At 37.1% G+C, this 23,756-nt stretch overlaps 1 protein-coding gene across 5 annotated transcripts in view; it reads right to left on the bottom strand.

Moving 5' to 3' along the window:
* Positions 1-1,292: 1,292 nt before the first annotated feature.
* The window catches only part of ntng1a (netrin g1a), a 106,805-nt gene continuing 84,341 nt past the window's right edge, over positions 1,293-23,756 (bottom strand). The window contains exons 5-10 of one of the 5 annotated variants that reach the window (XM_064332266.1): positions 23,252-23,278; positions 19,858-19,902; positions 18,110-18,169; positions 15,753-15,920; positions 12,566-12,700; positions 1,293-2,743 (exon numbers count right to left, since the gene is read on the bottom strand). In XM_064332266.1, coding sequence (XP_064188336.1) covers positions 2,493-2,743; positions 12,566-12,700; positions 15,753-15,920; positions 18,110-18,169; positions 19,858-19,902; positions 23,252-23,278 — 686 coding nt within the window. In that variant the 3' untranslated portion in view covers positions 1,293-2,492. The remainder of the gene's footprint in view (positions 2,744-12,565; positions 12,701-15,752; positions 15,921-18,109; positions 18,170-19,857; positions 19,903-23,251; positions 23,279-23,756) is intronic. The other 4 variants (XM_064332262.1, XM_064332263.1, XM_064332264.1 and 1 more) reach the window with 4 other exon arrangements.

Here is a 23,756-nt window from a genome sequence, read left to right as displayed (position 1 = left end):
CATTATGGTTCAAACAGATGGGGACACAATTAATTAAATGCACATGGACAGTTATTAACCTTAACAATTACTAATCCTATATTTTTAGCCTTATGCTCGTGACAATAAATACATGTGTCATCAAAAGGAATTACTCATCGCAAATACAGATACTTACCCACAATGGTAATGCAGAAACAAGGCCTCTTCTAGAGGATGTGTGGAAAACATGTTGAAGACATGGTAGAGCCAACAGTGCAGCTGATTTTAGGAGAGGCCTGTGATTATAAGTGGGGCATCGCAGTTGGCTGTTACCCGTTAACCTTCTGTTGTTTTTTGGACTCAGCTACAAACAAGTTGCCAAGGAGAACGCTGGAAACCTGCTTGGAGATCTGGACTGCCGCAAACACCGTGCGAGATCTACTACTGCGGGAGCACATTCACATGTTTCACAGCATGCCACAGACTGGCATTGAAATAAAATGTTTACAAGATCTTAAACTAATGATTTGTCACATGTATATATAACGCATAGCATCATAATCACAAGTTCTATGTAACCCAGGAACTTGCAGGGAGTCATTTTTGGCTGTGGTCTGCTATTTATTTATTTATTTATTTATTTATGTATTCATTTATTTACTTACTTACTTATCTTACTTACTTGCTCAGTGGACAACTTTATGCAAGACAATTTACTTAATTTGCTGATTCACTTTTACTGCTGGATAATTACTGAGGAAGTAATGTACCTTCCTCGTGTTCAATGTACACTAGCAATGCTCAGCTTGGGAATCAATCATGTAACCTCCTGACAAGCATTAACCATGGCAAATGTCCCACTAGGGTACTGGCAAAGCTGTTTTTTGTGAGAACAGTTCCAAAAATAACTCTCTTTACATTCGCTCTGCCCATTGCTCCTTAGTAACTAGGATGGGTCAAATTCAAAGGACAAAATACCCCATGGGGTCAATAAAATATAACTTAACTTAAAACCGGGATGGTATGCCAACGACCCTTTATATTAGGGTGAACAGATGTCCCATTTTATCTGGGATAGCCATGTATTTCAGCCCTTTTTGCTTTTACTGACTTATTCACAGGAAATCTTGATGTCCCATATTTCATTTATACCAGTAATCTCCATCACTGTTGGTTCTCATTGCATTTTGCACATGGCCCTCCAGGGAATTTGGTAACACTACCTTATATAGGCTACAATTGGACTATAGATATTACTATTTTATTTTTTTTCTGAAATTAATTTATCTGTGTTTTAGCCAAAAAACAAACAACAGCCAATAAGACTTACACAGTTTTTCCTCAATATATTTTATTCACTTAAATTTTCCAGTGTTAAAGCAACAAGAAAACAATTAAATGTCCTTTGGTGGAATCTTATTACACTTTAGTATATATGTAAACTTATATTCTTTGATGCCAGCACGTTGCCAATACAGAGGAAGCTCTGCACAACCAAATAGGAATAAAAAGTAAACCATTTCTTATTTTTCTCCTTCTCATAATGAATGAATATATTAACAAGTTGCCTTTTAACATGTATCGGCAATAATACAAAAATGTATATGCATTACATGGTTTTGCTTCATCAAGAAAATAACTTGTTCTTTAAATACAAAAATTAAATACACTGATTTTTTTTCTAAGCACTTCTGCTCATGTGGACACTAGCATCTTTGCGATGATCTCTATTGATGCAGTGCTTCTAAGATAAAAGAAGGACAGGGGGTTGCTCTTTTTACTTTTTTGGGTGGGTGGTGGTGGGGGGGGCGGGGCGGGGGCAGGGCTATTACACATGTGCGTCACTAACATTGGACAAAAAATCTTTCAACCAACGAGGGTTACAGGAGTAACTTTCACAATAGCACAGGTAAGAGGGGGCAGGGAGGGATAACTGGGGCAGAGAGAGTAGAGGGCGGGACTAATGCAGGTCACAGGTCAAACGTGCCAGTCGGTGTGATTTTCCTTATATCCACAATGCACTGACAGCAAAGAATGCTTGAGTTTAATTTCAGTGTCAGTCCACACAAACTGGACAGTCCTACATTGCTTCGCGTCAGATTAGCCCAAAGCAACCCAGCCAACATATTACTCAAAAGCACCAGAGTGTGGCTCTGACATTGTTGTGATCGCCATCGAGTGGTTTCAGCTGCTGTTGCCGCGGCGAGGTTGAGGAAAAACAGTCTTTCATCTCTGGATCCTCTCTTGGGGAATGGTATCTAGTATGGCTTAGTTCACTGGTCTCCGTTCATTTGTCGGCTTTATGAAGCAAATGCTCAGTTATTTCATTAAATATATCTTTGTTTTTTTTCTGTTTTTAAATGTATTTATTTTTGATTTCAATACTTTATTATAATTTTTTTCTTCTTCTTCAAATTATAGTTTTGCTTTCATTCTGGCACATTCCTTATTGACAGCCTGTGTCTTGGGTTGGGTGGATTGCTTGTATGCTTGTAGATTTTTTTTTGGATATATTTCTCTGTCGCTCTGCTTCAGAGCGCCGTGGGCCAGCAGGCCTCCCTCAGGAGGGCGGGGGCGAGGGGCAGGAGCAGCAGCAGGGGGGCCGGGGGCAGGGGGAGTGCGGCCTGGCCGGAGTCGGGGCCCCCGCAGCCCCCGGCCTCGCCTTCGCACCGACGCTTCTCGCACAGCAGTCCGGTGAAGGCCGCGGGGCACTGGCAGCGCACGTTGTTGTGGCACACGCCGCCGTTCTGACAGCGCATCAGCTCGTTGTTGCACACTTGGGCTGCAGTGGGGAGCAGGGGAGGGTCGAGCAGAGAGAGGATGGAGAGGATGAGAACCAGGGCCTGGCGCCACCTTTGACATCAATCTGCATTCAGTTACTCAAGGCTATTGCATTTGAAACTTTCTTCCGACAAATAAGCTGCTAGCCTGAGTTTTACAAATATTCATCATAATACAGTAATGGTACAGTAAAATTTAACTGTCACATAATATATTGTAAAAATAGTTTATGTGTAAGGCATGTCTGAGTAGTTAAAAATACAAAAAACAGAAATCATATAAAGGAAACTCTACTCTTTTTCAGTCGTGATCTTCATGAACATACTGTTCATGACTGGAAGAGGTCAGGTATTTCTAAGTCAAAATCAAAAAAATAAATTTGACATTATGATTGACAGTTCTGTGGAATCTGTGAGGTGAAGACTGCACAACCTGAAGAAAACTAACCTAAAGTAGCATATTTTGTAGGACATAAGACAAATAAACAAGGTAAGGGATAGTAGGAAAGCATGTAAGGAGTATGTCCATGATAACAGGAGAAGGTCAAAGTTCATCTAACTGAAATAGAACACAAGAACACAATGGATACAATATTGACAAAGATTTTGAGGCTGTATCTTTATTGCCAGTCTGACTAAAAGACCGTTTAATCCTCTTCTGGCTGCACATAACAAATTGAGTTTTTTGGGTAACAGTTTTCAGGCAAATGTAGTTTTAAATATGCCCATATACCATACCCCCCTCCCCCCCTCCAAACAAACTTCTCAGCACAGTTTAAAGCACAGTCACAAGCTCATTGTTAAATGAATTAGCAATGCATTTGCACTTGATCATTATGTTGACAATTATTCACAAACTATTTTTGTTTTAGACCCAGGTATAAGTATATGAGTATAAGGTTAGGTTTTGTTTTATACACATTTGTCTAGTTATTCTTTTTGGTTAAAGAATCACACTCGATAAATCATGATATCATATTAAAGTCCTGAACTCATGTGGGAAGGGGGGGAGGGAGGTGAAACTATTCAAGAAAGACAGTTCTACGAGCATAGAATTCATCCAAACAAAATATATTTTGCAGTGTGAAGAACAAGGCCAGTTTTATTTCTCCTGGAAGCAAGCTGTCAAGCAAGCTGTAGGCGAACAGAACACACATACAAAAACAAAAACAAACAAAAAGAGCTACTGCTGTTCACCTTGACAAGAAGAAAATATGGCGTATTAGCAGAAAACTCATGATAAAAATCACCCATGAAACTAACATTCTGTCTTACCATTACTGATACTGCGCAGTTGAATTATGTCTGGCTTAACGTAATGGTAGAAAAGCCTTAAAGGGCTATTTTTGGGAGGTACGCATGAGACGGTAACAGGAAAAGAAGGGCCAGTCTAGCACTCTGAACTACATTACCCAGGATACTGACAGATGGATAATACTAGTGCATTCCTTTTTAAGAAACCAAGCTCAATTCAACTCCTCTGGTAATCGCTAATCTATATGCTTGTGTATATTAATATACTAACGTATACTAATCTTTCTTTACGTAAAATATACAAATATTAAAAGTCAGAGGAGAATTTGGACAAGCCTGCCAGCACGACTCCATTCATTCAAATTCATTCAGTCCAATTGAACATGCTATACCTATGCAGGAAGAAACACTGGCATAATAAAATCTAATTCTAAACAAAATGTATTGCTATTTTACTCCTAAAATGTTATCATCATTGAATGCTCATTTTTTTTTAAAAATATAAAAAAAGAACTATGAACTTAATAAATAAACTAACGTAAGCCTATTCTTTTAAATTTTCTTAAAGGCCGTCTGATAATTATCTTTCATAAGAATTAGTCAGCACCAAGTAGTTTTTCATGTTTAAACAATGAGGATGATTAGCTCAAAGGGTTTTTTCCCCATTCATTGAACATTACACAGTAGAAATATGTTAAAATATAACACAAATAATCTAGAGCAAAAGGTCTTTTGTGACTTTTCTAGAGTTACTGGAGGACACTCACCGGAAAATTGTGCTGTGTAACACACATACTGGTGATTGATGTAAATTTTAATCTGGCATAGATGTAAGACTTTACTTCTATTTACCCAATGACTGATTACTGGCACAAAACAAATAAAACATTGGCATTTACCAAGTGTTGTGCTGATATTAGATTTTTTTTTTTAAATATGAGAAACAGGCAAACTTAAGATCACAGACTATCGTTATGCACCAAATAAAATGCTGACATTTTTCAAGTGACATGCTGATATTTGTTTTCCAGCTCGAGAAACAGGCACACTTAAGATTGCACTAATAATTTATTAAATAATGCCCCAACTTATATTGAGGTGAGCACCAAAATATGGATAACAAAACAACTAATGAATTAAAATTGATTTTTGGATGTGATGGATGTGTCATTTTTACCAAACAGATCATACTTAATGCTAATATACAGAGTGATTTGGTCTCTGCGTATGGATGTGTAGAATTACATTGGTCTAGTTCTGAGGTTTGCACTGAGCATCAAACTATGCTGGAGAGGGGGGGTATTGATCTCTTAAAGTGAAACGTCAATACTTCCAGTTATCAGCGTGTTACTGAGGAGAACTAAAATAAGGAAGGTAATATTTAAAGGAAGGAAACATTGGATAGAGATAGCTCAATTCTGATGCGACGGGCTTAGTTTTAGACCTAACTTCAAGTCCACTGCTCTGATGGATAGATTATCAGCCTGCATTGATTCGTGAGGCGAAGCGGAGGGAGGGTGTGGGCGGGGGTGAGGGGGGAGCGCGGGGTGTTGGTGTCGTTTCTGAGGTGGCTGTGCTGTCCTGCCTGGCATATTTTCCAGGTCACAGTCATCGTCTCATCAGCCCCCACCCCCACCCTCTGCTCTGTGCCCCCTGGCCTCACTGTGAGACTGCTGAGCACAAGTAAAGCAGGACACATTACCCTAGAGAGTCCTCCCTGGACTCCCAGTCCCCACACAGAGCACACACATCATATTTGTGATGCAGGCCTTTCAAAACGATGCAGACTTTGAATCTACCTTCTTTGAATCCGTCTGTCGTGTGTATCTGAGTGTATATGTGTGTGCGCCTGCGGGTGTGTGTGTGTGTGACTGCAATCAATATCATCACCCAATGTGAGTATAATCATATCAAGCTGTTGATTTAGTAGGTATATATACTGTATAGAGGTCTATAGCTATATAAGATTTTTTAAAAATCTTATTTGCAAACAAACGGCAAAAAAGTCAACTGCTGCAATGAAAGGTGTTAGATGTTGGGTTTAACTTTTTGAATTTTGTAATGGTGCAAAAACATACACTTTTATATGCAATGGTCCTGTACAGCCTGTGCTTAATTTAATTAAATGTGGAAGACATTTAATTGCTAAATAAGTAACTGAATATTTTCTTGTTCAGGTTGAAATTAAGAATTGAGTACATGTTGGAGTTTATTTGTGTTTGTCATAGGTGGCTCATTCTTTAACTAGGTTACTGGTATTGAAACTGTTAGTATACGTAGGTTTCACAGTTGTACATTTTCACACTTGTACAACATGACCTATTAAATTGGCTGACCAATATGATAAAATAATAGGAGATGTGAAAGTGTATTTATTAAAGTGGATTACTACGTCTAACAGAAAGCAAATCTTCCTACACACACCTGTACCATCATTTTGAAGCAGAATTGAACTTGTGCTTTTTAGTTGTTTGGGCCATGAAAAAGGCTATTTATAAACTTTTTTATTTTACTCTTTCTGTTTGTGACCTGATTGTGATATATTCCAAACCACTTCACTGCTATCACACTCTTATTTTCCAAAAAAAGATGTTATTTGATTGAATCTCATTTCAATTGGTTAACTCTACTGCTGTGATACCTTAACAAGCTGTGGCTATTATTGCAGATCAGATTTACACTTAGCATTTTTCAAATCTAAGTAAAATTATGCTTAGGTACCACTTATCTTTCATAATATTAAAATCACACAATATTCCCCCAACACAAAATGCAGATTTCAGGCCAAAACTGTTATGTAAGCCAGCTTGTGTGTAAAACATTAAGAAAGGGGTCAACATGCAGAATATGAGAGTATTAGCTCTGGACCACAATGTTTTTTACACTAAAGGGTGCTACATGCCTTTGTCCTCATTTTACAGAATATTTTACAGAATATGCCGGAACAATGGAACTTGGATTGAACCGCGTAAGGCAGTAATTTCCCATCGCTCACGTTCACAATTTCCCCAGCGTAAACAGACGCGATAAAAAAATAGATTGTGAGATTTATTAGGTTTACTTTTGCTATGAGGAATAATATTTATCAAGTAAGGAAGAGAGTAGATGTTGCATCTGAGTGAGTGGGGATTGTTTGAGGAGAGATTTCTGTTTTAATTGCCTATTCCTATCTGCATACAGATGGATTCCCTTTCCTACTCTATCAGAGGTATATACTGAATGATCAGAGTGCCTAAAAAAGCTGGAAGATCTAAAGGTCTGCAGGTACTGTACTGTATATGGCCAATGATGAGCTAGGAACATTAATGATATTTGTTCACCTCCAATGCAGAGCTAAAAGCATTTCCCATTTTTGAAGCATTGCTTATTTTATCTCTGTCCAAAAATTATTTGAAAAGATGGTTAGCACTGGAACATACCAAGTAGCAACAGACTGCAGGTCTTCTGAATCAGGTTTTATACTAACTCTTCGGTTGTGATCGCTACATAAAATAATACAAATTTATCACCAATATTAAAATCATTGTGTGTTTAATACAATTTGTCATACATTATAAAATGACATATTTTAACCGAAAGTATTCAGTATATGGCACAGGTGTACCCTAGCTCTGTACATATGAAAGAGTGCATTTTAAAGAGACTTTGTGGGTTTTATAAGCATGATTGTCATGTAGTGTGATATATTTTGCCCTCATTTTTCATAGGACCAGAAGCTAACATTGGGACTAGCATGGAGGCTGTTATCTAAATCCTTATTCATAATACATGGTTAATGGCATTCAGCCATAATGATTGCCATTATGGATGCAGCATAAATGTGTGCGTACTAATTTTAAAATAAGTCCAGAAAGTGCATTATTTGGACAAAGTGTTCAAAAAGGTTAAAATTATAGGGCTAATTTTCTATTTACACCACAGAGTTATGTACATAAATGCAAGCAGATTTAGTAATCCAGTTATTGCACACATTAATGGCAATGGGATGAGCCATATAAAAATGCATATGTATATATGATCGTAGCAAAATCCACATTTGTATTATTTATGATGTTTGTAATATTTTCAATTTGTATTGCACAAAAATAACCTTAGCCCAAAGTTCTTGGTGGTCTGTGCATAAATACGGAAGGTGTATCTATTATGGATAGTCATATCCCCCAGAGAAAGTAAAGGGCTGGGGAATATGACGAACTATAATATATTACTTTCATCCCCAGACACAGTATCACTACTGCATCTGGAAAGGGAAGTTATGGTTTGTGAAATTGGTTTCCTGCAATCTGACTGGTTCCAGCAAGTTTTTGCTGCCATTGACCAGCATACACTTGGCTGGTAAGCCACCTACTGTTTCTCATTACAAGCCATTTAATCGAATATGTGGGACTTTCATTATATATATATATATATATATATATATATATATATATATATATATATATATATATATATATATGCAGTGCTGTGAATACAGTGATAAGAAAAAGTATTTGTCCCCTTCCTGATTTCCTCTATTACATATTTGTAACACTGAATGGTTTCTGTGACAAAATGCAATATTAGACAAAGGGAACCTGAGTAAACACACTGTTAATATAATTATTTCATTTATTTAATGAGAAAAATGATAAAACACCCATGTATCCCATGTGAAAAAGTTATTGCGCCCTTAAGCTTAATAACTGGCTGCACCACCTTTAGCAGAAATAACTGCAACCAAACATTTCCTAGTCTTTCACATTGCTGTGAAAGAATTGTAGCCCTCTCTTCTTTGCAGAACTGCTTTATATATATATATATATATATATATATATATATATATATATATATATATATATATATATATTTTTGAGTTGAGTTGGGCTAAATGAGTAACCAACACTGCAGAGAGGGGCAAGACTTTGCATGTGTTGTAAAATACATGTGTGGGTATGTGTTATAAGCTCTTTAGGTATTTAAATTTCATGAACTGACTGTTAGATTAATATGTATGGCATGTCTTGCAGGCATCTACTTAATTTATTTATTGGAATATTCCCAGTTGATGGTAATTATGGGCCTCATCAGCTGTGATTTTTTTTTATTGATTCTGACAATTAAATTTAGGCAGTTTGGTTTCAATACTTAAATCTTGCTTATATCTTTGCCTTGGTTGTTTGGAAATAAATCCTTTTATATTACACTTTTTGGTTGTATAAAGCATCAGCTGGCTTTGTGACTGTCAGATTTTGCATATTTAACTAGCTAATAACAATGCTTTACCCATTTTATGAAAGAGGAAGTATGGCTAATTGGTTAATATAATATTCCAAGTACACAAGTTTAGCTAGCTAGCAATTATATAAATAAATTAGCTCAGGGATGGTGGTTTGGTTTGTTAGGTATTGTTTCAGACACATATTGCTCACTAATGAACAAGCTGCCTCAACTTTAACACATTCTTTTTTGTAAACATTGAATGTGTAGATTTGCTGCTAGTCAGATACATAAGAAACTTAGGCATATCACATTTGAACTGGCCCATCCAGATCATGATTCACCAGAAATAGCAGACCATTGGTTTATTAGCAAATGCATCCCTGGACATTGGATAGACTTGACTTATCTCATATCACAGTGCTAACCTGGCCAGGGATATACTATCTTCAGAGCATAAGTGAGTTTAACATTGTAGAAACATAATATTGTAACTAGCTTGATTTTGATTTATTAAAATTAAAAAATCTAAACTTTTCAAAGAAAACAGGCTTTGTTTTTAATAGTTCCAACAACATTCCCAGAGCAGCATGTACCGAGTAAAACACCAGTGCAAGTTATCTATGGTCACTAAGAACAAATTACAAATGTTTAATACATATAGGGTCTACCAATAAAAAATAAAATAAATAATAATAATAATAACTGTGTATGTTTTCATTGGAGAATAGCTATAGATCTGACACTATGTGTATTATTATTACACATTTTGCTAGCTAACTGGATCTTGCTCACGCAAAAACGGTTTGTTTCCTCTCGTGTTTTTTAGACCGACCTTTGTCCACAATGCCGCCTCATAAATAGAACAGTGTGACAAAGGAACGGATGAACAAACAAACAAATAAACTGACACAGACTGATCCATAGTCATCCCTTTTTTAACACCTTTCCAGAATTTGAACTGTGCATGGAATCACCAGCTCATGCCCATCTATGTACCATCTTCCTTTTTTCATTTGGTTTGTGGTGCTCTATTAGGTACTTATTTTCATGCATGTTTGGCAACCTGAGAATATGACAGCAACTACATCACTTGTCTGTCACATTCTGTTGCTGTGCATAGATCTGACTTATTCCACGGTGTATTTCAATAGACGCTTACAAAAAAAAAGCACTTTTAAGGCTATGAACTGATCTTCTAATACAAGAATTCCACACACGCAAAAGAAGCAAAGAAATACTTCACTTATCATTCTCTGTCACCAGCATCAGTTTTCACATTTCTTTTCCTACAGCCTGTATTAGGCCCAGATGCCTCGTACTGCTGCATTCAATAAACAGATTTGATCTTGTAGCCATTGCATGTGCTGAAATCCAATTTTTTCTTAGCCCTTTTTATCCATCAGTCATACAGTGAACATTATGCAGTTTCTAAATACATGGTGATGCATTTCATATTGATCCAATATTGAGCGAACAAGATCGGACTGGCTCCGAGATTGTGCCACCTTGATTTCACAATTGCTTGTTTACCAACGGTAGGGCAGGGATAACAAGTGGAGTGGGTGGTGAGGACAGATAGCTCTTCTCCCTCAGCAAGGGCTTTCATGAGATTATGTCTACTGAGCAGCTCAGAATCTTCATAGGGCAAAGCCCAAGAAAATTGAGGTTAAAGGAGCTCATGAATATCTCGCCTGCACTGTTCAGTTAACTACCCTCTGCATGTTTGACAGGTTGATAGTATTTGCAGAGCATCAACTTGGCCATGAGATTGTAATGATAATACAATGTTGTGTGTGACTTCATTCTAGTTTTTCGCTTATTTTTTTGTGAAATTATTTTACCTCTGAAAATATTATCGATGTTGCATACTGCACACAGTATCACATACTCAGTTGAACATCAGATGTACATCCTCTCAAGTTAAACCAAATGCCTTTCAGTAAGATTTCATTATTCAGTATTTTTTTATTTTGATTATACTTTTTTAGGTAACGAGCATCCCAGAGGAAAACTGCCAGTTCAAAATATCTTCCATTCACAGAGTCACATTGAGAGAAAAAATACAGCTCACCAAATATAGTTCAATATAGTCACCAAAACAATGTTTCTGCGGACCAGCTCCGGTTAGATTGAACATGATCCCTTTTAATGCTTGATTCGACTGGCTCAGCTTCTCAATTCCAATATTAAACTACAAAATGCGCTTTGAGTTTTCCTCGTTCGCTTTGAAGGATTATACTGGCGTGCACTGTCCTCTAGAAGAGCATCAACATGATTTGTCTTATTAAAGGTGTTATTGGTACTCAGGGTGAGCGGGCTTCTGGGGAATGGGTTTTAAGCACACTTGAATGGATGTGCTGGCACTACTGCACTGACTTTGACATCGAACCCCTCAATTGTCAACAGTCAGTTAAATAGGGCTATCTGCAATCCATTTAGGTCAGTGTGTCAGAACGTAATGGTAGAGCGTTAATAATGGGCAGTGAGGTTTGTGCGGATACATTTTAAATGCATTGTTTTTGAGATGGAAATGTACCTTTGCATCAACCTCTATAGTTGCTAATCGTACATATGCCAATCAATCATATCCATGAGGGGAACCACATTGGGTAATGGGATCTGTAATATTGTATGCTGGCATTTGTTCTCAGATGGAAAAAAGATCAATATTTTTCTGCATTTTATCTACATTATATTTACATCTATTACATCTATTTATCCATTGCATTCACACAGAATGCCAATACAAACCTGATGTCCAGGCCTCTGATGTGCTTTCTGCCGCTTAACGTGAAACATTGTGATAACACAGATGACACATTTTAATTAAAATTTAAAATAGAGGAACTGCAAAAAAATAAATAAAAATAAAAACCGCGTATTTTGAACACCATTATTCAGACATTTAGGCAGAGGGAACAAATTGACTTGGCACTGAATAAATAATCCTGTTGCTGCCACACATCAACAGCATGCTGCAGGCAGTAAATATTTGGTCAGCTGTTATGCTCCCCCTACATCAAACTGCTGAATAATTTGGCTAAAAAAAGGAACAGTCTGCATGCACAGCTTATTGCCTAGTTCTGAACACAGCAAATGAAAACTAAAGAAAATGACAAGCTTTGGTGTGCATATGCCTATCAAAAAAGTCTATTAAATCTCAGGAAAGAGAGAAAAGTAATGCATTTCCAACAATTTTGAATAAAGCAAATCATTCATTCTTCAGCCTGTTAGTAGTGGTTAGGTATCACAGGTTCGTTTTCTGCTGTTAAGGGCACCTGAAGCGGTTGAGGCCAGGCTGGCGAAGCGGTTTCAGCCAACAGGACCAGGAAATGCGGACACAGGCGCTGCAAGGGAGCGGTTCTACTTACATTTGCAGCCATTGTCCCACAAATATCCCGGAAGACAGTCACGGCACTTAGCCCCTGTTGTTCCCTCCTTACATTTACAAAATCCTGTGCCATTACAGCGATCACTGTCTGAGCCAAAGGGATTACAATTACAGTCTGTAGAAACAAGACACATACACAAAGACACTGGAGACTGGTTTACCAGTTTAAAAAGCACGTATCAATAAATAATAGCTGCTGTTTCTAAGATTTCTAAGAAACTTGTTGGTTCAAAGGGCCCTGAAGTCTCATGAATCCATGAATAATAATAATAATAATAATAAAGAGCAAAACCAACCATTTACCAAAAAATGCTGCCATTTCAAGTATAATGGGATACATATTGAAGTACAACCACAGCATAGATTATATTAACATTATAAAGCCCATTTTAATATTTTGTTAAAAATTTTCATCAATATAAATGCTAAATATAAATGCATTTTCAGTTCATTGGATGTTCCTGGCTTTGCTAAAGATGGTAACCAAGATGAATGATGGTTTCTGTCAGGTTTAGCATCTTAAAGAATAGTACACAGTATCTCACTAATTATACTCCAATTAATTTATGTAAAATGTTTTATTTATTCAATCAACATTTGTCCTTAACCCTGATTTACAAGTCAATGAAAGGGTTATGCTTTTCTGCAAAATTTCAGTTTATTTCAGTGAATTGTCATTTAAAGTGGCTATCCTTATTTTATCAGTTTTGATCGATTTGGTGACATCTATGGTGACTGGGGTCACAAAAGTTTGTTTTCCCACTCCAAATATCATAGTTCTATTCAGAAATAAGCTACTAGACTACTAAAAGCACTTCAAGGGCATTTTTTCTGTTTTGTTTTAGAAGATAATCCACCAGTATTTTGGAGAAAGAAGACAACCAACAATGTTGTCTGACACAGAAACATATGAAACCTAATTTTAAAGATGCTTTTTGGATTTGACGCTTGGCATTTCACGTTTGGCATGAAAGTTCCTGTGTGTGAATCACCATATTTGAATACTTGGCGGAATTATCGCAAATATGCCAGTGTGGAAAGGTGTCACACATGCCATTTATTAATATGAAAAAATTAAGGATGTAAGGACAGATGTTGATATTCAGGTCCTAATGTGGAAATAATTTTTATCATTGATAGTAACTCAACTAACCACAGAGAGTGTGGCCATGTGTACAATGCACATATGTACAGTATGGGCTATGAAGGGGATGTGGAAGATGGAATGTAAAATGAAACATACACAATCTGAAGCTCAATATTAATTTGAAGGCTGAGGCAACAAGATATAGTAGTGAAAAAATATTCACCTTTATGATGAGCATTAGCTGGGGTGCAAAATGAAAGTTTGGAATTGTATTTCTTAGTATTACATTTTGTGCTGCTACTTGCTGGTTTTTCCAGACTGACAGAAATAGAACGAAAACATTTGAGAGACAGGAGAGAACATATTCAGCACTGAAGAAACAGGGTCTGAAAAAAGGGAGGCCAATAAAGGACAAGTTTATCTCCACTGACATCTGTCCCATTAACTTTATGGGTATAAGAGGGGAAAGAGAACTGAGCGGAGATGACACTGTAATGACCCCCCCCCCCAGACACACACACACACTTTGCTTCCTGATTTGCTGAGAAGACCTTAGCACTCACAAGCCTTATTCAAGTTATAAAATGCAGTGATCCCTGTGTCAGGTTAGGGAAAGCCTAGCAGTGTCCGGTGTGATCCTGGCCCATTTAAGACTGCTCTCCATTAGAGCAACAACAGAAACTACCATGTGTAAACCAAACGTGAATCTAGTTATTTATCTGAGATAATATGTTTGTCATATTTCCCTTATTTTGATCATTTCAACCAGTGATCAGGGCATTTAAAGTATGGTAATTTTTTTACTTACATTGCATTACTCTGGTGGTCACTGAAATTAATGAAGGAAGTTTGCAAACAAAATAAAATGCAACACTCATTAAATTTGTTTTCCTAAACTTAATGAATAGGCACATTGTGATTAGCTTGGCATAGGGTCTCTATTGTAAAAACAACAACAACAACAAAAAAAACATTTACCTGCTATTATTGTTTTTCAATATTTTGCTTCCTGCGAAAACATTTCTTTCTTAACAAAGGTTCATAATTAGGTACCAGAGAGCCATTCTACTACAGTAGGTTGCCATCTTTCGCAAAATATTCCCCTTGTATTTGAATCCCTCCACATTTTGACAGAAACAGAGGAACTGGTGAACAAAAAGAGGGAAAAGAAACAGATAGTGGATAGTGGGAAACACTTTCTGGTGGGTTATGATAGATGTAAATCCCTGCATTCTGTCTTTTGCTGCTACTTTTTTGGCATACAAGAAAAAATTTAATTAACATATTTTTGTAATTATATGGTTTACATCATAACTTATCAAGGTAATAATGTTTTTCTCTTGCTTGCTATTTGGATGTGACTGTTGCATACTGTAGGACCATCAGTGAATTTACTTGACACATCATTCTGCCTCAATCTCGGTGAATGGATTTCTGAACACTATCTTTATCCAGACAAACTGGCTGGAAGACATAGTGTATGTGCAACATGGCACCTTCTCAAGGTGTGATGTTTTATCTCAACACGCTGGGGAATTCTTGTGAAAGGAAACGTCTCTTCGGGCAAAATGACACAGCAAGCAGCACATGGTCTGCTCACAGGTTGAACAACTGAAAACCTCCAATAGGTGATGCCACCATGTCCAAGAACACTGGAAAGAAGCCTTTGAAAAGCTGCTCTCCATGTGGCACATGCCCTGTAGCTCTACGATTGTGCTCCAAAATGACTTTTAAAAATGTTTTGTTTTGACGGTAATCCATTTAGCCAATGCAAAGCATAGATGTAAATCGGTGAAATGCAGAAATATGTGCGCGCGGTGCATTGCTTTCTTTGTGCTTTAAGCAGCCTTTCCCATTCTCTTCCGCAGGGGAATGGATGTGTAATGGACACTTGTTCATGACTGTGTCAGGTGGCGAGTAAATGGAGTGAAGCAAACAAAGTAGGCAAACAGTAAAAATGAGCAATGAGGCCGTGGAAGATGAATCAGACAGACGGCTGACGGGTGATGGGGTGGGGGAGTAGTGGGGAGGGCTGGTGGTCGTCACAAGTTGCAATGTTGATTACAATGATGGGACTGACCTACGCAAACATTCTCATCGTCCAGCTCTGCTGAGACGTTTCTGTAGTAGCCCAGCTTGCACAACTGGCAGTGCTGCCCTCTAGTGTTGTGCTTACAGCTGATGCAAATGACCGTGTTTAGCAGCTCGATGTAGCTGCACCGGTTGGAGTGGCCGGAGCATTCGCAATCTTGCAAAGAAGAACAGAGACGTGGATGTGACAGGGTGCGCAGTAAGGAAGCAGTAAGGTAGAGAGCAGACTTGCATGCGTGGTTAGGATGGAAGGTTGGCCCAGTCGCTGTGAGAGAGATGACCGGATGTTGGCACAGAGGCAGGCAGTGGTTTTAGATGTCAGATCACCATGTACTCATGGACAGCATGTTGTTAAAAGCGTTTTTTTTGCATCAAGCACACGACAATGGAAAGGGGACAAGGAGGCCACATGGTCCAGAACGACACAAAAAGCAGTGTTACATGGACACAAAAAAAATAAATAAAAAAAAATAAATAAACAACCACAAAAAGTTCAAATTCTGGGAGATGTAATTTTCAAACACAGCAAGGCATGTGCATACCACGCAGTTTGAAATTTACATCAATATTGTTTCGTTTTTTGGATAGTTTAACTCTAACAAAGATAATGGATTGTAAGGAGCTAGAACTTTCAAACACCTATCTGATCTATGGTATAATAAAATAAAGTATATAATGAATGTATTAAATATTATAAATATTTCACATGATGTCTTGATATGCCAGGCAAATTGTGAATATACACTGTAGGCAAGCAAAGCTTTATGACTTCAGCTACATTATAAAGACCTCACATCTCATCTTTTTGAAATAATTCTGCAGTCCCGTCCTCGATGCAAGCATTTTGGTTCTGAGAAATACTGGAGGACTATTTGTTGATTCCTGGAAGGATTCAGCGCATCACATCCCAGGCCCAAGTGTCAAGGCTGATTTACTATGGATAGAGACGAGGCTGTGATGATCACGGCACACCAGTCTCCTAAAGCACACACATAACAGCTGACAGACCCAGATCAAGTGGTGAATTGTGACAAATCTGGCTTCCGGAACAACGGTTGCCACATGTCACGGAGCCAGCCGAGTATTAAAGCCTCACGTGCTCCTCTGAGCTGGTTCGGCCAACTTTTGGAGGGGATTCGGATTGTTCAGACCCGGATTGAGGTCAGGTATGTTTGATGCACTTTCCAGTCCCCTTGAAAGACACTCTCAAAATGAGAGGCTATCTGGCCAGTCCATCATGATGGAGACCTTACAGCACGGTCTGGATTTGATTGCTTAAGAAACAGGTCAGTGCCATATATATCCAAAGTTTTATCCATCACTGTATCTGGATAAATCGCTAGGAGATAATTTTTTTCCAAATTCACAAGGTTCTGTTGGTGTGATAAAATCCCACCATGTCAGTAGATGTAACACTTTTTTTTTTTTTCTAATGTGCAAATATGCAACTATGCTTTAAGTACAGTGCGATGCTCAGTCACAGAGACATTTATAATGAAAATGTGAATGTGAGAATTGATCCTCACAAGAGATTAGGCTTCAGACTGAGAATAAAATTGCGAGCCACCATAATTTTAAATTAATTTCAAAAACTATAGTTAAAAAAGAACTAGTTAGGAAAATATGCTGAGGATTAACAGAAGTTTTATATTCGTGCAAAAAATATATTTAAAGTTCTTTTTTGCTATTTTAGTTTTACTGTGTCCCTCAACATTAGTTTATGTAAATTGACTATTTAGGTAAATTGACAATTTGTCATCAATATTTCATCTTGGTGTGAGTTTAAGACTTAATGTTTCATTTAAAAAGTGTGACATTAGTTTAGTAAGCTTGTTTGCAATGGGATGCTTTTTAACTTCCACGACGAAAGGTTACCAGTGTTGGACTGCAAGTATTCAAAATAATGTCCATTGAGCATACCAGAGATATTGAGTCACCAATTTGCAACCAGGAAAAATGATTTTAGAACAAAACACTCAATAGATTTCAATCTGTATACAAGTAATTACTCAGCAGTACATTATAGCTTATTTAAAATAGAAAGCAAGGGAGAAAAAGAAGAACTGCGATGATGAAGGACTCCCTTTGTGATATTTGTGCATGTTTAATCTGTTTCCCGTGTGAACAGACAAACTCACTAAAATCACTACTCTCCTGATCTAGAGAATGAGCATAGAGCACACATTTCTCAGGAAGATACAATCTATGGTATAGAGGTGGGTCATTACAAAAAGGGTGAGGCTGGGTTAGGTGTCTACCACACAAAACAAGTGATTCTAGATTCATACAGTGGGAGATTCAACTACATAGACTGAGGGGACACTGCATGAATCTTAGAATTCCTACCTTTCTTGCTGTTTGCAAGCTGAACGGAAGGGACAGTGGACAAAGCAACTTGTGGAGCAACTAGATGAGTTAGAACAAAACAAAGTATATATTATGTCCATTAACCTGGATAAATGAGGCCTCACCGGCTGTCCAGACTGTCCTGTCTTGAATAATTTTTTTTCTGCTTGTATTTAAATGTACCCCCCACACACACACAAAAACTAAAACAAAGTCAATCAAAACAAATAAATACATAGGCACTTATTCAGTTAATATCTGTCCTTAATTTTGACATTTAACCTTGACGGTGATTTCTGAAAGTGCCTAATTACTTTTGGCAAGAAAGAAGAAACTTTGAGTCAAAATTAAGGACAAATGTTGATTGAATCCAGACCATAGTAGAATACCAGTCCTAAAAAAGATATTAAATTAAAATTAAGACCAGGAGTATATTTATAGTTATCATAATGGCTTGTTGGTTGAAAAGGGTCATTTTTACTTTTGAATGTGGTACAAATGATCTATTTCTTGTTAGAATGATAGTCAAAACTATGAAAATCAGTAAAAAAGTAAATACAGTAAGACATAACGACAAGACCAAATCTGTTGTTAAAATTGTGATATGAATATCAGTTACTTCAGGGATTCAGGGCCTGTTTTGCTAAAATGGTATTGAGCATTCCCTGCAAGTCCTGCAGTAAAACAGGATTTTAGCCCTGAGATATTTGATGGACTGGGCCAATAAACAATTCCAGAAGCACTGATTTATTTAAATCAATTAAATTCCATTAGCCTCAGCGTAAGTTTCACAAAGTTTGACAAAATGTGGTCCCTCTGTGGTCCTTATAATCATGAATGTACCCACCCAATGTTTGATTCTCAGGTTCTGGTGCATACATTCATTTCAATAGTAAGCCTACTTCCATGTGAGCAAGTAACACCTCTGTGCCATCAGGGAGAGCCTTGTGAAGAACTGGCTGCACTGTCATCTGGTGTGGCCTGCCCCTGGTGCAACAACTCTTTAAACACCAAGACCGCCTCCATGACCCACCCGCAGACCATTTCCCTTGAGTTAGTACACAGTGCCCCACAAAAGGGATCTAACAAGGCAGCACACAACAGACTCCACAATTCACCACCACTAGCAGTTATTTCCTCAACTCCAACAAAGAAAAAAATCGGATAATTATATTTAAACCACCTGCCTACTCTCACAAAACCCCTAACTGTGAGGACAAGAACCCCCTCTGCCAGAAAGGGTGAAAAAAAGAAAAGAAACGGGCAGCAAATTCAAGAGGTTTGCATGGCACATCTGCACGAGGGATTAACTGGAGATTGCCTGAAATCAATCTACACAAAACCTTCGTGGCAACTCGTCTTCTCTCCAGTCGATGGAGCCTGAATCCAGAATCCCTAGAAGTGTGATGCCTAATTAAAATGGAAGGGATAATCAAAGGCTGTTGTAATTGGCGGAAGTGTTTGTCTAAATGTTGCCCGTTTCGTGGGGGCAGTCCAAACTGGTGGCGAATTGCACACAAAACTTTCATTTCACTGTGAAAGCAGAAACCCCCATCTATGGGAGAAAATGGTATCTACTTTGGAACAGAAGATGTCGGCTTCAATGAAAACACATATCACGTCTAACGAACAAAAAATCTGAAATCTAAATATAGCTTTGTAAAATTTTGTAATAACTACCAATCCACTCTAAAGACCATTGCCATTAGATCTGCACAAACACTTAATTTCAGCTTGTGATATCCTACCTTGATTTCGGTTAGCAACCCCTAGGGATGAAACATTCAGCCGAACTGCATGCAATCAGGAGAAATCAGGAGTTATTAAAAGAACTGTCTACATTAGCTCTCACGAATCTATGGTGAACTAGTGGACACAGACAGCCAGACATTCACCTCTAGCTGGATTTTCTTGTATTTCTCTTGCATAACAACAAGCCTGACGAAGACAAGCAATTGATGCATCCCAAGACCAGTAACACTCTTAAACATTGTATGTAATTGTGCAGTTTCATGGTAGTCTTTACATCGATGGTGATGATGAATAAAACAACAATCTGTGACTTTTCTCTAGTGAACTGAAGTGCATTGATTTACATCTGTACTGAAACCTGGTTATTCTCAATGAGTACAGTTTGTTTAGTCAAATCGTCTTAAGCTTTCTGGGACTGGGATAATTCATAATAATGTGTATGCAGTAAAACAATGATCGATTTATTGAATAACCTCATAATTACATACAATTCTTTATTTCCTTGATGGGAAATAGTAGCCAGAGATGGAGTCTTCTCAATGTCATGTCAAGCAGAGGCAGCAGTGAAGAATTGTAAAAATAGGGATAAAAGTGGTATAATTTTGAGACCCATCTAACGAAAAAAACCTAAAATCATTCCTCACTCTCTGTGTGTGCTGCTAAATTTTTTCAAGGCCTGGATTCAATCAAAATTTGTTCTTAACTTTGGCTTAGAGTATATACAAGAATTAGATTCTTTTCTTCCTTAGCAAATACAGTTGGGCAAAATCCACATACTGTTTTTGTGACAAGGCCCTTGTTATTAATTGTGAGTCAAATTTAAGGATAAATATTTATTGAATCCAGGCCAAAATGCTTATGTGAGGGGCGAGACTGAGTTCTACAAATATCACAACAGGCAAGTTGGAAATGCATATTTGTTTTGAATATATGTCCAAAAACTTGAAATACATTCAATTTTGTGATATGATTGTGGAGTATTTGAAATAGTGCATACAAACATCTTTTGTAAAGCCCATAAATACTTCACGATGCTAGAAAGTAGTAAAAAAAATTAAGATAATAAAGGTGTTGATATCACCTATCTAATACAAGATGAGAATACAGGATATTTTACTGAATCTTTTTTCTATTTGGTTAAGTCTGCAGGAAACTTAATCATAAAACAAAAACTCTAACATTATGTATCAGTTATTCCTTTTGACCTAAGTTGTGCTGTAAACCAGAAACATTTATAACTGCAGAATACAGTTAATGAGCATTTTTTAAATGTTTGGTTTTGGATGTCATTTATTCCAATACAATCCATTCCCCAAAACTGTTGTATCACTGGGTTCTCAGTTCAAGCTCCTGTAGAGATGTACCATTATTCCTAGTAGTTTCAGTAGTGGTATTTAAAGATGTTTATGAAAAAAAAAGAAATAAAACTTACATCACTGCCATTGTTTTATGATATTGAGTAGTAAATAAGCAATGACCTTAATGGGTATCTCAATTTTACAGCAAGGACAAAGCCAGGCTGACACAAATAGAAAGGACACAGGCCTCCATCAAATTGACAATGGAAGGGAAATCAGCCATGTAAATTTTAAATTCTAAAATGAGAAAGTAATTTTTCATTTTCATTTGATAACATGGGGATGCGAGATATATTTTCTTCAATGGTACGCAATCAGGATCTGATTAGAATTAAAAGCATTAATTTAACATTTGTGAATGATTGGTTTCAATTCACAACACAGCTGTTATCTATTAATTATTTTTTCCATGAAAATTCAGGTAGGTGAAGTGAAATGAGAAGTGACAGATTTTAATCAATGACACTCCCATAATGCAATGCAATCTTACACAGCTAGAATCCTTTTTTAATATTAATTTTGTCTTAATGGCTGCATTAGGCTATTCTATCTGGCTTAATAAACTTGAAATCGAATTGAGAAAAGTCAATAAAGAATTCAATTACATTCAAACAACAGTATAAAAACTGCAGCATTTTCTTTTTCTGGGTATTCTATATAAGGTTAGGTATAAGTTTGCTGCCTTCAAGGGCATTCTTCTTTTTCCTGTTATGAATGCTTTGTCTTTTAATTGAAGTGAAAATGGTCTAGACTAAGGACATTCAAGCTTTGTTTTTCCCCTCCAACTTTATTTCCCAATGTGGTCAAAGAAGTTGGATGAGATTTATCATGTGGGACAAGGGGCACCCTTTTAAATGCTTTCTGACAACAACAGCTGAGTGCATTGTACATGCACTGTGTCCTTTCTGCAAAACACATGAATGTTTCTCATTGAGATTCCCATTAAGCACTCCAAAGAGGTTATGACAGAATTTGGTGAAGGTATGATGATGAGTGGGATGGAAAGCATGCAGTGCAACACAAGCTCATGCACATGAACAACAGTGAGAACATCAGTATTGCAGATTAAAAGATCCACTTAGTCCAATGTCCATTGCTGAAATTCAGTTTGACAGGATCGTGCCAATTTCTGGTCAAAACAAATTTACATTTTACATTTTGTGACAATGCAGATAACTATAACAAATTAGATAAATAAAGCTGACTGGACACAACTATTCTGAGAATAAAGTGAGAACATTTCAACAGAAGATTTCTGTTGGTTCTGCATAGACAAAATATATAGAGGGCTGTTCTTGAGACAAACAGAACTGTAAACCTTATACCTCCCATATTCCAAAAATGTGTGCAGATGGATCGTACTTTCAGAGCACTGGAGAGCCAGTGACTGCAAGAGAAGTGCACTGAATCTGTTTGTTTTCCCAGATGAGGAAGTTCTGATTAAGCCAGAGAAGTGGATTGATTTAAAAATGTCCAGGCTTTAAATGCACTTTGACTTGTTCAATACTTCTGTGGTTCTTCTCTTTATTCAGCCTCCCAGCAACTGTAACTTTATACATAACACAGCTCCAGGGGATGCTGGCCAGAGAAGATAATACTGTGTCATTTCTATTATGGTGACCTTTACAGCATTGCGCTTGTGGAAAGGTCTTGGACTGTAATAAAAATAATTGCTATTTATGTTTCATGTACATACACCAATTACAGGTATTTTCAATGTCATTACATAGGATGAAGAAACCTATACTTTCTTGTACAACTACTGTATATGTTAAGTATGAACATAATTATACACATACTTGACTTCTTTGTTAAGGTATGAATTGACAATTGAATTGCCAGTTCTGGTCCTTAAGGTAAATAAACTGCACACCAACTGCCTATTTGGGCCTATTATAGTTGTGAGATCACTCCATAAATAATAAAAACTGAAATCAGAAATGAACTATGAATACCAAGTGGACTTTAATTACTTTTAATAAGCAGAGCAAAAACTTGCAATTAATGTTTTGCTTTGTTTTCATTTACTTACTAACTGGACCGACATTATTGGGAATACCTGGAAAAGACAAACAAACAAAAATTATTCAACAAATCAATTACTGTATAAATGTAGAAACAATAATTACAGATTTGCATAATGCACACACACATGTACAAACACACACCCACACGCACACACGCACACACACACACACACACACACACACACAATGAACAAAATCACTTTTTATTATTAGAATAAAAAAGCCTGATCCAGCTGACATTTGTTTCTCTATCTAAAGGTGCTTTTGTACTGAGTGGTGAGGGGAGAATGCACTTAGACGCTATTGCAGATGTGGACAGTCTGGTTTCCCATTTTCTCATTGATTCTGCACAGCAGGATGTTGTGTCCGTGTGAAGAGAAAAGGCAGTCATATAAAATGGAACTTTAAACAAAGGCACATGCTTTGTTTATCAAGCCATCATTATTAACCTATTTCTACAGCTTTGTTGCTGTCTCGAGCCAAACTAAGAAAATAAAATTCCATTCAGCT

The sequence above is a fragment of the Anguilla rostrata genome, chromosome 4, assembly GCF_018555375.3.
Source record: "Anguilla rostrata isolate EN2019 chromosome 4, ASM1855537v3, whole genome shotgun sequence".
Classification (NCBI taxonomy): domain Eukaryota; kingdom Metazoa; phylum Chordata; class Actinopteri; order Anguilliformes; family Anguillidae; genus Anguilla; species Anguilla rostrata.
Note: the sequence above shows the minus strand (reverse complement) of the source record. Positions and strands in the feature narration are given on the sequence as shown.